This window comes from Teleopsis dalmanni, chromosome 2, assembly GCF_002237135.1.
Source record: "Teleopsis dalmanni isolate 2A chromosome 2, ASM223713v2, whole genome shotgun sequence".
Lineage (NCBI taxonomy): Eukaryota > Metazoa > Arthropoda > Insecta > Diptera > Diopsidae > Teleopsis > Teleopsis dalmanni.
In genome coordinates this window covers 99,315,615-99,328,189 of record NC_051847.1, presented here as the reverse complement: position 1 = coordinate 99,328,189, position 12,575 = coordinate 99,315,615, and the positions used below count along the sequence as shown (strand labels likewise).

The 12,575-nt window shown below is 30.4% G+C and overlaps 1 protein-coding gene across 9 annotated transcripts in view; it reads right to left on the bottom strand.

Moving 5' to 3' along the window:
• Positions 1-1,247: 1,247 nt before the first annotated feature.
• Positions 1,248-12,575, bottom strand: part of LOC119678590 — a 14,602-nt gene continuing 3,274 nt past the window's right edge. For 4 of the 9 annotated variants that reach the window (XM_038090505.1, XM_038090506.1, XM_038090507.1 and 1 more), the window contains 4 exons: positions 5,768-6,831; positions 3,935-4,031; positions 1,971-2,125; positions 1,248-1,908 (listed from right to left, as the gene is read on the bottom strand). In XM_038090505.1, the coding sequence (XP_037946433.1) occupies positions 1,672-1,908; positions 1,971-2,125; positions 3,935-4,031; positions 5,768-6,831 (1,553 nt within the window). In that variant the 3' untranslated portion in view covers positions 1,248-1,671. Of the gene's footprint in view, positions 1,909-1,970; positions 2,126-3,934; positions 4,032-5,767; positions 6,832-11,053; positions 11,139-11,302; positions 11,492-12,575 lie in introns of those variants that run through there. The other 5 variants (XM_038090504.1, XM_038090503.1, XM_038090509.1 and 2 more) reach the window with 5 other exon arrangements.

Here is a 12,575-nt window from a genome sequence, read left to right as displayed (position 1 = left end):
AATGCAAGCAAGGACAGTTAACAAGGTAACGAGCTAGAAGACAGGTCACTCAAAACATACGTGCTGAAATATCAAGAATAGAAATTTACATTTATATTCCCATTGTTTTTATTAAGTAATAGAAATCTACATTTTTATTGCTTATTTATTACTAATGAAATCAACATTTCGTTAGTAGATCAATGGCAAAGTGATAGTTACCCAGTGATATTATTACTCATAGCGTTTCCAAGGCTACCACATACCCATTGATTCTACAAAAAAGATATTTACATTTTTGTAACAAGACCTCCGTTTGCGTCGTACGTCAGGTCTTTCAGATACCATAGTGAACTTTCCACTGTCCAATCATAAAAATTTATTGTAGGACTGAGCCTGGAATCCGACGAGCGAAACCTCGGCGAAAAAGGTTCATTACAGTATGATCACTTCCATGGCGAAATTAAAAAGATCACGTGATGAGCGATAATCTCCTCTGAAACCTCGCACGGTATCAAAAGGTCCAGATAGAATCGATCCAACTTTAATGAGTATTGTTGTGGTTCATTGTGCAAAGCTGTATTAATTTTGCAGAGATACCGAGCTCAGACATTGCTCGCGATTTTTTATTGGGTTATTGGATGCTACTTAATAATCAACAAAAAGGTTTTATTTGGCCAATAGTGAAGCGAAAGGTCGAAAGCTGCACTGATAAGACCCAATGAATGAGTTGGCATGCAGCACACAGTAGAATTGAAAAGACCTCGTACACGACAGGTATTAGGCAAATTCCGCAAAAATTGGCGCAAATCGTCGGGTTACCTTTTTTCAAAACAGGACAAAGACTATCGCTTCCGAATGACCCACTAGCTGTACGAGCTTTATCACGGAATCGATATAATTCATGGAATTAATTGATCATGTCGTGACAATGAATGAAAATACTCCAGTGCGTGGAGCATTTTTTTGCGTGGCTGAGGTCTATTACTTATTTCGTAGATATTTATTTTTGAAGCTTAAGTTTACGTCATATAAATAGAAACACATACAAAGAATCTTTTTTGTCTTTATTTCTAAGTAAAAAAGGTCATAATAAAAAAATTAGTTAAGCTCATTTGGTGCTATTATAAATATTTTTTATACTAAATAAAATGCTATTTTCAATTTCATGCTAAACATAAAAAATTTGATTTTAAAATTTATATCAAGCGCACCTAAGATTATTTTTAAATAATTAGATCTCTAATAAAAATGAAAGAAATTTAACAAATAGTAGCGTTTGTATTCTATTTATAAGGCCGCATTATTTTAATAAACATACAATTTTACAGAATAATTAATTCTAGCTGCTTATTTTAAAAATGCAACTTGTACAAAAAATTTACATATGTTTATATAAAAATTATTCGAAAAATATATTTATTCTAATTAATGGTTAAATAATCTGTGACATTAAATTTCGGAGTATTTTTTTAAATCACAAATAACATAAAAAGACAATAATAATTAGTTTCTTAAACCATGTTAGTATGCGAAAATTTCGTGGAATTTAAATTTTTAGAATGCTGATTGGTAATTGCAGTTCTTTACAAAATATAACTCAAAGGGAAGAAAATAATCAGAAGACTATTAGTTCAAAGTCGTTAATCACCTCTAATTAGCTTAAGTTTTTGTTAAAACAGTTGTTGTAGATCAAGAATTTAATATATCATCATTAGCTTTAGACGATTCTGCATTTAACGCTATTCTGTTTTTACGTTTCAATTCTAACAACTGCTTTCTTTGCGCTTCCCGTTTTAAGGCCGCAGCAGATTTTATCTCTCCCGTTTTGACCTTATTAATATTAGGTGTATTGGTTAATTTCACAGTTTTATTATTCAATTTTTTCTCATTTTTAAAATCAGTTTTTTTTGTATCATCGACCGGTTTCTACAAATATATAAAAAATTGACATTAAATAAAAAAAAATTATTAGTTAATAAAAATCTTACAATCCAGTTATTGCGCTTCAATACTGCAACTTCATCAAAAATGGAGTTTACATGCTCAATTTGTAAGCATACCATATCCCAAAACCCTTGTAAGTCATCAATTGTGGTAGGAAATTCATCTTCTTGTGTTCTATTCAAATTACTGTGACATAATCCTTAAGAAAGAAAAGCATGTCAATACAAAAACTATATGAATATAAAAAGAAATTTTAATCATTCCACTAATGGTGTTATTAATTTTATGCCCTAAACAGTATTATTAAGTATGAGTTCTTGAATCTTTGCTCAAGTTAGGTACAATTACCGTCTTATATATTTAAGTATAACCACCAACTTCCATAAATCATTTCCGTATTTGCTAATAACACTAATATGTTTGAATACAAAAATAATTGTATTGTATGGTATATGAAGTCACTACTATATTTCTTTCAGTTAATATTCAACGTGCTCAAATATATGCAATATATAGGTATTTATATATTTCATATAATATATGAATATCATACAATACAATAGCTTCATTCAGTTTGAGTATTAATTTCATTTTTTTACAACAGTATACCGTTTAATTATATCTTATATCCAATATTAGAGAAGATTCATTAAAAAAATATGATTATAAACGATTATCCATTTCTTAGTCGTTATTTGACAGCATTGTTTCAGTGATACACGTCAAACAGAAGGGTCCTCCGAGGTATCCTATGTTAAGTGTACAATTTGACATTATCACTGAGTTGTCTACTAATTGATTTGCACCTTATACTGCACTTATACTGTAATTTTCGCTCACTCGCTGACAGAAGAAAGGTCCAACTGTCAAAAAATCGAACCTCTATGAATCCGCCTCTAACAGCGGTCGGAAAATGTAGCTGATTGATTTCGCTGCGGCACAAAACATGATAGTATGTAACACCAGATGCTCCCACAGCGGTATTCATAAGGCAAAGTGTTTATATTCGGATCAAACAATACAAAACCAGATTAATAATTTCGTGATTCACGCAAGACATGCTTCAAGTGTAATGGATGAAAGATGTTTCGTCTTTTATATATCGGATCAGGCCATTACCTTGTCGCACAGAAACATATATTCCCGTACACAGAAAAACTCGACGTCAGTAAGCTTTAATTACGAGAGGCATATTAAGTAATGTTAAGTTTTGTTTTAAATTTGATAAAACTTTTACCGAAATGTCCCAATTGATAAAACAAATTTGTGATGATTGTTTATCCCAAGTTCGTAAGGGGTGTGTACAGCTTAAAACCGGTAATGATATGCATAAGCAGATATAAAGGAAGTGCCTCTGGTTAGCCAGTCAAAAATCAAGACTATTATAGATCCCATTAAAACTGTGCATGACTTAATCAAAAACATACCAAATTTCTCATTAATATTCATAGAAGTGGAATTTATATGTTAAAAGTTCTAAACAGATATCAGTTATCCGTCTGATATCTCTAGGGCAGAAAGACGACTTTCTCGTGCAGTAAATAATATTTTGCCCCTACTGAAGTCAATGTACAACTACTTGCGAAACAGTAATTTTTTAGGTATAAATTACAGCTGTACTTCGCATGACATCAGTCATCTGTTCTCAAGCCTTAATGCACACTCTCATTTGAGCTCTATTGATCTTTGGTCCCAACCCATTGAATGAGATCAGGGTCTTTCTAGGTTAGCTTCAAGTAAGACCCATCTCACTTATTCAACCAAGCAACCCTTCTTACTCTACCCTCACTCTACCCTCACTCAACCATGCCTTAATTCCTTTCATGAACCTTGCTGTATAGATGTACACGGGAGACAACAACAATATTGCAACTTATTAAAGTGTTCCAAGAAAATTTGAAGAGACACCAATCAAATTTCACTAGTCGAGTCGTTTTTCCACAAAGATATCTCCGTAAAAGTACAACTACTGAATATTTATTACAATTAAATCATTAATTTATCTTACCTTCGAATTGCTTCATTTTTTGAGAAACCAACAACCGTGCTTTACCAGAAGCAGAACGCAAAAATCCTAAACTGTCTTCTGGTATTTCGGGATTAGCCTAAAAAATAAAAAAACATTTGTTAAAATTTTTATATCTTTTGTAAACAAATAAATTTTGTGTGAATAATAAAATATTATATTTAAAATTAAGAAATAAATACTGTTACAATGTCTTATATTTACCTACAAATTACCCTAGTTGATTTAATTTCTAATTTTTATTGTCCAAAGCATTTAGTATTTAGAATTTATAATTAGAAGCGATAAAGGGGGGACAACACCACCATTTTTTTATTTTGTAGCGCTTACCTCTGTTACTAAGTGAAGGTGATCTTTTATCCAGCTGTTATTGCAATCACACTTTTAACTATCCTATATCTTAATGACTCAACATAAGTTTCGAGGGACCCAAATAGATATCCATCAACGCTTGACTCTTTTCTAACTAATGCAACAGACATTTTGTCATTGCCATTGTCTCCTAGTAAAAGCAATATTAAGCAAACTACTTAACAATATCGAATGTCGAGTGTTCAACTATAATAAAGCAAATTCGATCGAATGAAATGATAAAATTATTATTGAGTCAAACATTAACTTTTTCAATAAATTAATAGTTTCAACAATAGAAAGTAATGGAGGTTAAAAGTACACGACTTTTAACTAGTAATTATCAGAAACTTCTTCCGAATTCCGTTAAATATCTTACTAGATTAAAGTCAAATTGTAGACTTGATAAATAAAAAAATAATTATGCTTAGAAACAAAGAATGAAGGGTACTAACCCTAGCGACTTTAGATGAGATTAGGCACTTTTTTGGAAATTTAATTAATCAAAAATTATCAAAAAAATCATTTGTTAAAAGAAGGAAGCAACCGAAATCAGAAAAAATGATATTCTTGCTAGTAAGTTTAAGCAAGACCATATGTTAGCAGCAAACTTTAATGATCACTATTAACACAGTACAAGGTGCAAATCAATTAGTCAATATTTCAAACTACTTCAAAACAATACAGCTGTATCAATATCTAAGATAAGTAAAATCATTAAATACCTAAAGAAAAGAAAAGCGTATGAACTAGACGGGATTAGAAAGATCCTTCCTAAATCCGATGTCAAATTTCTAACATCCATAATATGGAAAGAATTAAAAGTGACTTCTATAAAGAAGCCTAACAATTTATCGGCAAATTCTTTGTCAAGACTAATAGGCCTGTTAGTCTTTAATCAGCAATTGGAGAAAATATTAAAATAATATATTATTATATTAAATTTATTGAAGTAGAAAACCTCTAAAGCAATTTGGATTTTGAAGATAACACAGTTTTTCACATTCATTGGTGCACATCAGAAATCTTATTAAGAAAAGCTTTACAAATAAAAAGAGCACAAGAATGATGGTGTAACCTTTGATTTTGTGTGGCACAAAAACCTAATATACAAAATGAAGAATTTCGGCTTTCCTTTTAGTATATTAAATAATTTAAAAATTTCTTATGAGAGTCGTCCGATCACAAACAGAATTATTTAACTTGGTAGCAACTTTTATTCTCGCTGGTTGTCTTAAAGGATCTTGCATGTCCCCAATAATATAAAACATATATCTACACGTTGCAAGTCGGTAAACTATACAGTCCTCAAAGTATAGTTGCTTTGCAAATATTTATTTTTTTATTTATTAAAGGTTTTGACGTTTCAATTTTTCTATACAACTTCAATAAATTTGATATTAGAAGTTTTCCATCTCTGATAATGTTGGAAAAATTTTACAACCAAAAATATTTTATACTCACCGATAACATTTCAATATGGATTTCCGCTTCATCTGCTAATTTTAAAATGCGGTCTTGTTCACTTTTCAAAATATTTAAAAAATAATTTCCATCTCTTTCTGAAGAATTAGACTGTTTTAGCTCAACATTGTTTAAATTCGTAATTAATTTATCAGCATTACATTCAACAACTGCGCTGTGATCAAGAAGATCTAAACTGATTTCCGTTGTGCTTAAAGCCTCATTATCATTTGTTTTTTTATCAGTTGCGTTCCGTAAATAACTACGTTTTGGTGATATTGAAGGTAATTGTGAGCGAAACTCTTGACTTAGGTGCCGCAAAACAGGAAGATCCACACTATTTTCACATTCTTCACTTAAGACTCTGTTTTGAATAAATGACGGTTGTATTGACCTTAAGTTATTTAGTTTCTGATAGTCTCGATTTGGTGAAATTTGCTTAAATTTTTGAATTAGCTCAGGTGATTGTGAATCTTCTTTATATATAGGATTATTACCAACATGTGTTTTTTTGGGACTATAAAAAGCTTGAGCCAAGGCACCAGGCCCATATAATCGCTCAACTCGTTGCTGAATAAAACTTACTTGCTCTGTTTTTGCTTCGTTTGACTCTAATTTCTTTGTATTTATTTCCGACTCTATTAATACAGATTCTTTAGACTTTACTTTGTTTAAAACCGGTGGTGTTACAGAGTTTTTGTTTTTACAATATTGTACTGTTACATTAGATGAGGGTCGAATAGGTGATACTTCTCGCGACTTATTAATATCTTGGCGTACTTTTGAATCATATGTGGTTAGGTTAGAGTATCCATTAACACAACAAGCTAAGCTTAAGTAACTTGGTTTTTTACTTTGTTTATCATCAAAACAATTTTTTGAATTCAAATAATCATTGCTTTCATTTTCTGACATCACGCAAGCTCCTTTCGAAACTGGATCGAAAAGCGTAGTTGAATTTTGTATCGGTAATCGGGAGCAACGTTCTTTTAAATTTTTGGTAAATTCCGTTGATATGTCCTTTATAGAATCAGGCGAAGAGATATTGAGACTAATACTAGTTTCTAAATAAAAAATTACAAAACAAAAAAATTATTATAAGATTTATCATTACGAATTGCAAGTACATTTAGTTTTTTACAACTAATGATAGTTAACAACTATATACGAGTTAGTACCGTGTCAAAACAAAAAAACATTTATCAGTAAACTGAGTAATATTATAAGGACCTATGGGCAACATTGCTAATAACAAGCCGTATAATACCTTTATTGTGAAAAATTCAAATTGCTCCCAATTTGAAGGTTAATAGCCTAGTGCTAGCTCAACAATTATAAAAAAAGTTCTATGACTAACAATAATACCCAGTAAACATACTCTTATGTAAGGAGCAAGAACCAATTTTAAGGAACAAGAACCACAAATTATAAAATGATAGAAAAATCAAATCTGAAATTTTTTGACTGTCTTATATTTGTTATCTGTCTTATATACAAAAAAAAATGGCTTATGACCTTAACGAAACACCGCTAAATTTGACTAGTTTAACGCGGCCATGACAACAAAATACTTACCAGGAACTGAAGTTTAAATACATTCAATCTCATTCAATTACCCGGACTCTTACAGATTTTAAAGAGGATAACAAAAAGAAAAGAGAATATTATAAGCGAAACAGAATTCGAATCCATCTAATCGAAAGCTCCAAAAAAGTTATTATTGATGAGTATGAGGACAACTATCCAAAGAATAGCTGATTTAAGTTATTACCAATAAATATAAGAATAATTGTGACTTATTTGAAAAAATCGGAAATTTAACATAAAGAAGGACTTTAATACTTGACAAACAATTATATCTATGTGGTGCTTATTCAGATACAGAATTTGAACTATCATTGTAGCCTTAGAATGTAATTGACCCTAGTACTTACAACCCAAATCTATTGATAATAGATTAGTTTTAGTACTTGTAACATAAGTTTCCATGGTCTCGAATATTCCCTAGATACAATATGCTTATCATAAAAAGCGGCAAGCCTTGAAGGGTGTGATTTAAAAGAAACAGTGTTGTACCACCTTCGTATGGCCTTCTTTCTTATAAAGGAAACAATAACTTATGGAAATTATATGTACATGCGGAGAAAACGGTTTAAATAACCTGGTAAACAATAGAAAGAAAACAAAAACTAGACCGCAGTAACAAAGTGGTCGGCGCAGCAGAAATAGAGGAACTCCATTACCGAGACGACCCCCACATGTCCAGGAGCATCTAACAGCTACAACAGAGAATACCTTAACAATAGCAGCGACTCAACAAACCACTAACATCAAAGATTGAGATATCAGAAAAAGGTGCAGTATACTTACGGAGTTAATTACTCTGCTGGAGTTGGAACAGGGAATGCTAAGATCAACGTCTAGTCGGAAACAGACACCAGTAGCAGCGAGATTGCACTAGTAAAATGGACAACATTTAAGTTAAGCCCCAAAGCAGCAGGGAATAAATCTAAAAATTATCAAATGCAAAACAAATGAAACCTAATACCGAAACCTAAAGCCATCTGAACACTCTGATAAATAGATAAAGGAAACAGACAAAATTCAAAAAGAGGAAGAATTTAATAAGACCTAGAAAGGATGCAAAATTTGTAGAAAAAAAGGTAGATGATACGAAAAATGCACATATACTATGTTCAAATTTGAACATCTGTCTGTGCGCCTATTACTTAAATAACATATTCAGTTATTTGGGTATTAAATATTTTAGTATTTTATTTAATATTTTAGTAAATTAAATTTATAATTTTAAATTATAAAATACAGAGAGTCTTATATTTATTGTAAAACGGAGTAGACGTGTTTTTGAGTTGAAAAAGATAAGTCATAGTTTCTTGCACATACTACAAAAAGTAAGTGTATAAATAGAGCTCAAAGCCATTAGCAAAAACATTAAAGCAATACAAAAGGGGAAGGTTGTTTATAGAACTTAAGAGAAATTTAGGAAAAATCACTCAGAAAAGTCACTCAGCCAAAGATAAAGCTCTAGAAGCTGTTACAACAAATACACACTGTTACAATCCAGTGCACGTACATTATCACAGATCTGAACACAGAATTAGATTCTTGCACTTGGACACATTAACGTAGATTGAATCTGATAGTTCAAATAATGGACATATGGCCACGTAACTTCCAATTATTAAAAACTGAATCAGACGAATTTTTACAGACGCACCATCTGTAAAAATATTATAAAAATATGAAATAAAAATTTGTAATATAAGTGTTATAAAATTGCATTATAATTAGCATGTGTGACAAATTGTGTGGCAAATACAAATTTCTTCTCAGCTGTCAAAAATGCATTCAGCATGTCATAATTTTACATTCAGCACCAAAAACTCACTAGCACTTGAGGAATAGCATTTTACAAGAAAGTATTAATTGCGGTGAGAAATGTGTTATTCGTTTGAGTGTACAAAAAGTTTTTTCCACATTTGAGGAATCGATCCCCTGATCTTAAATGACTGTATTTTATGTATATCCAAATTATTAAATAAGAATTATTATCCACCTGTATGCTGGAAGCTGACTTATGAACCACTAGGCTATCAATATTGAAAAGACCTACGACAATAAGGAACCGTGCAATGACAGTCAACCTCCTCCTCTTCTTCTGTTGACTGTTGGTATCTGACACCGTTTTAAAAAAATTATTTTTAGTAAAAGATAAGACTTACAACTTATAAGCTCTTTAGAGGTTAAGAAAGAAAGTTTGAAACTTATACTGCTTAGACTGCGTGATATACCCGTGAAAGATGTTAACATATTCTAATACTCACACAATAGTGTGAATCTAAGCTTACATCTGAAACAAGAACAAATTTCTTACACTCGTTATAGATGATTCCAAAATCATCTATAGTGGGATTTGGTCAGGAATTTTACACACTAATCTAATTTTAAGTACCTTTTTACTTTAATGTTAACCTTAACAGGTTAGTTCGAAAGACTTTGAAAAATATATTATGGCAATTATCTTGAAAGAATTATAAACAGGTATACAGAGAGTATACATAGTGTGAAAATACAGCGAAAATTCCACATAATTTATTACTATATTTCAAATTGTAAACTAAATGATTTAATCTATATATATAATTTCAAACTTTCATTGTATTTGGATTTATAATGGCGCAAGATCACGTAGATCTAAAAAAAGTTATTTACACCGATATATTCGTGACCGAAAGAAAATAATTTTTATTAAGTGTTCACGGTTGAAATAAATCACAGCTGGATAATGCAAGTTTTCCAACTATATATAATTAGTTGTGTGAATTTATACGCGATAGTATATTCACTTCGAGACCTCCACGTTCGAAATTGCCAATTAAGACTACAAAATTTTATAAACAAATTATTGAATCACACGTGATGATTTTTAAACAGTATTGGCAAATATTTCAACGTAATCTAGGTAAAATTCTGTTTTAATTCACCTATGCAGGTAAAACATTGATCCATTATAACATAATATAGAGAAATCAGAAAACAGATACTAGTCTGTGAGGTACGAGATATTTATCTTTCAACGGGAAAACACAATGGCAATTACCACGCATTAAGACTTAACACAAAGATTTAGATTAATCAAGTTGTTCCGAATTTTAGTTAAAGTTAGAAAATCTATATATCTAAAACAATTGTTTTATACTGAGGAACAACAATAACTACTAAGCTGCACAAGCGCACTGCACCAAACAAAACCTCATAACGCTACAGCAATCAATGAAAAGGAGAAGACTTTTTTAATTAGTTTATCATCTAAAATATTTCCTATCAATACTAAATCGAAATAAAACCATCCACTAAATATTAATAAACGTATTTTTAAATTACGTCTCCACTATATCAATTTAGTACTCGTGTTTGGAAAAATTTGAATGAATCGATTTTTATACGACGAAAATCTGAAATTATATTCGAATAACATAAATAAACTGTGTATTATATATGCAAGAAGGTACAAAGTAATATAATGATCAAACCAATAAATTATTGAAACAATATGACTAATTGTTACAAAATGTATACAATAAAATACTTTGGATAAGTGTTAGTTTATAAAAAAACTGTTAGACGTGTGCATTTTGTTTTTAATGTGTGACACATTGAATTGTGGGTTTTTATATTAAATTGAAATCCTACTTAAAAACACTTAAATGAGTACAACTGACAAAAAAATTATTTTTAATATATGTAGTATAATATATTTTGAACCTGATTTTCCAACAGAGTCGACATCTACATCTAAAGAACAACTTCCAATTGAGTCCGTACTGCGGTCCATTTGAATCCAGAGCAACTAAAATTAATTAATATTTGATGTCAGCGTACATGCCATGGTTGAATATGCCATATATGAATAAAATTCAATGCAATTTATTTGTTTTAGTTGCATATGAAATGACTAAATTATCAAACAAATTTAATAGAAAGCGTGTTTTTATATTTTTAAGAAAGGCTTACAAGTAGAGCTCATAACAAGTCAAAATAAAATTACTCTTTGAATCATTTCATAGTTTTCCCTTACTTAATAAAATTTACACCATATATTTACTATAATTTAGCAGCCGACATAAAACAATTTGTTGATGTACACCGATACTGAACGATTTCTTCAATAAATTACTTCTGAAGTATCAACGTCGTTAAAACCAAAAATATGGAACACACGACTAGAATTCGGAAAATACAATTAGCGCGAGACGAGAACCCAAATATCAATTGCATTTTTTTTTTACATAAGTTAAGAGGAGACAAAGTAATTTTTGTTGCTCTTTCATTTCATACTAACTAATAGAAAAAATCAAAAAGACAATTTTTTTAATCCACTCTGCTGGATTGAAGTTCAAATATTAAGAAATCTTAATATGGCAAAGAATATTAACTAGAAATGATAGTGAATCGAAAAAATACAAAAAAATATTGTGCAATAATGTGGATTATTTTACATACTTCTTTTTGCCAGTGTTGTGGTTTCTTTTTAATTTCTCGTCGCTATCCGCTTGAAATAAATATAGTTTACTTAATAATATATCACACAAAAAACATAAATGTATAATTGATATATTAATTCATTTCTACACATATATATTTTGTGTCTTGCATATTAAAAAAATGAAAACAAAGATTCCATTAAATACTTATACGGCACTTACACTGGCCGAAAATGGCTCATTATGGTCAAAAATCGAAAATGAGAAGCGAATGGCTCATTCTTGCATATAAAATTTCAAGCGCGAATGAGCCATTCCATCACATTCTGTATAAATGCGTCCCAACGACGTTCACATGCGTTCCAAATATGTTTCAAATGCAGAGGAATACAACTCTAAATAAAAGGTCTTCATGGCATTTTGACAGTTTGAGAAATCTGTTTTTGACATATTTACAAAAAAGGTAAACAAATGTTTCGTGGTTGCATTTTCTTGAAAACGATACACCTCATTTTAGAACTTCTACTTCCCAAAAGGTACTTAATCGAAGTTAAAAATATGTTTTAAGTTTATATTGTAAGGTTTGAAAACATATTTAACCTTCATGCAATATTTTTTTGGCACAGGCCAAAAATCAAATCAACAAACAAGTTGAAAAATCAGCTGTTTGAAATGAGAACAAACGAATTACAACGAATGTAAACACTTTCAAATGGCTCATTCACAATGAGCCATTTTCAGCCAATGTAAACGCCATATAACACTGTGTTTACAAAAATACATTCCACCTGCAAATTTTCGAG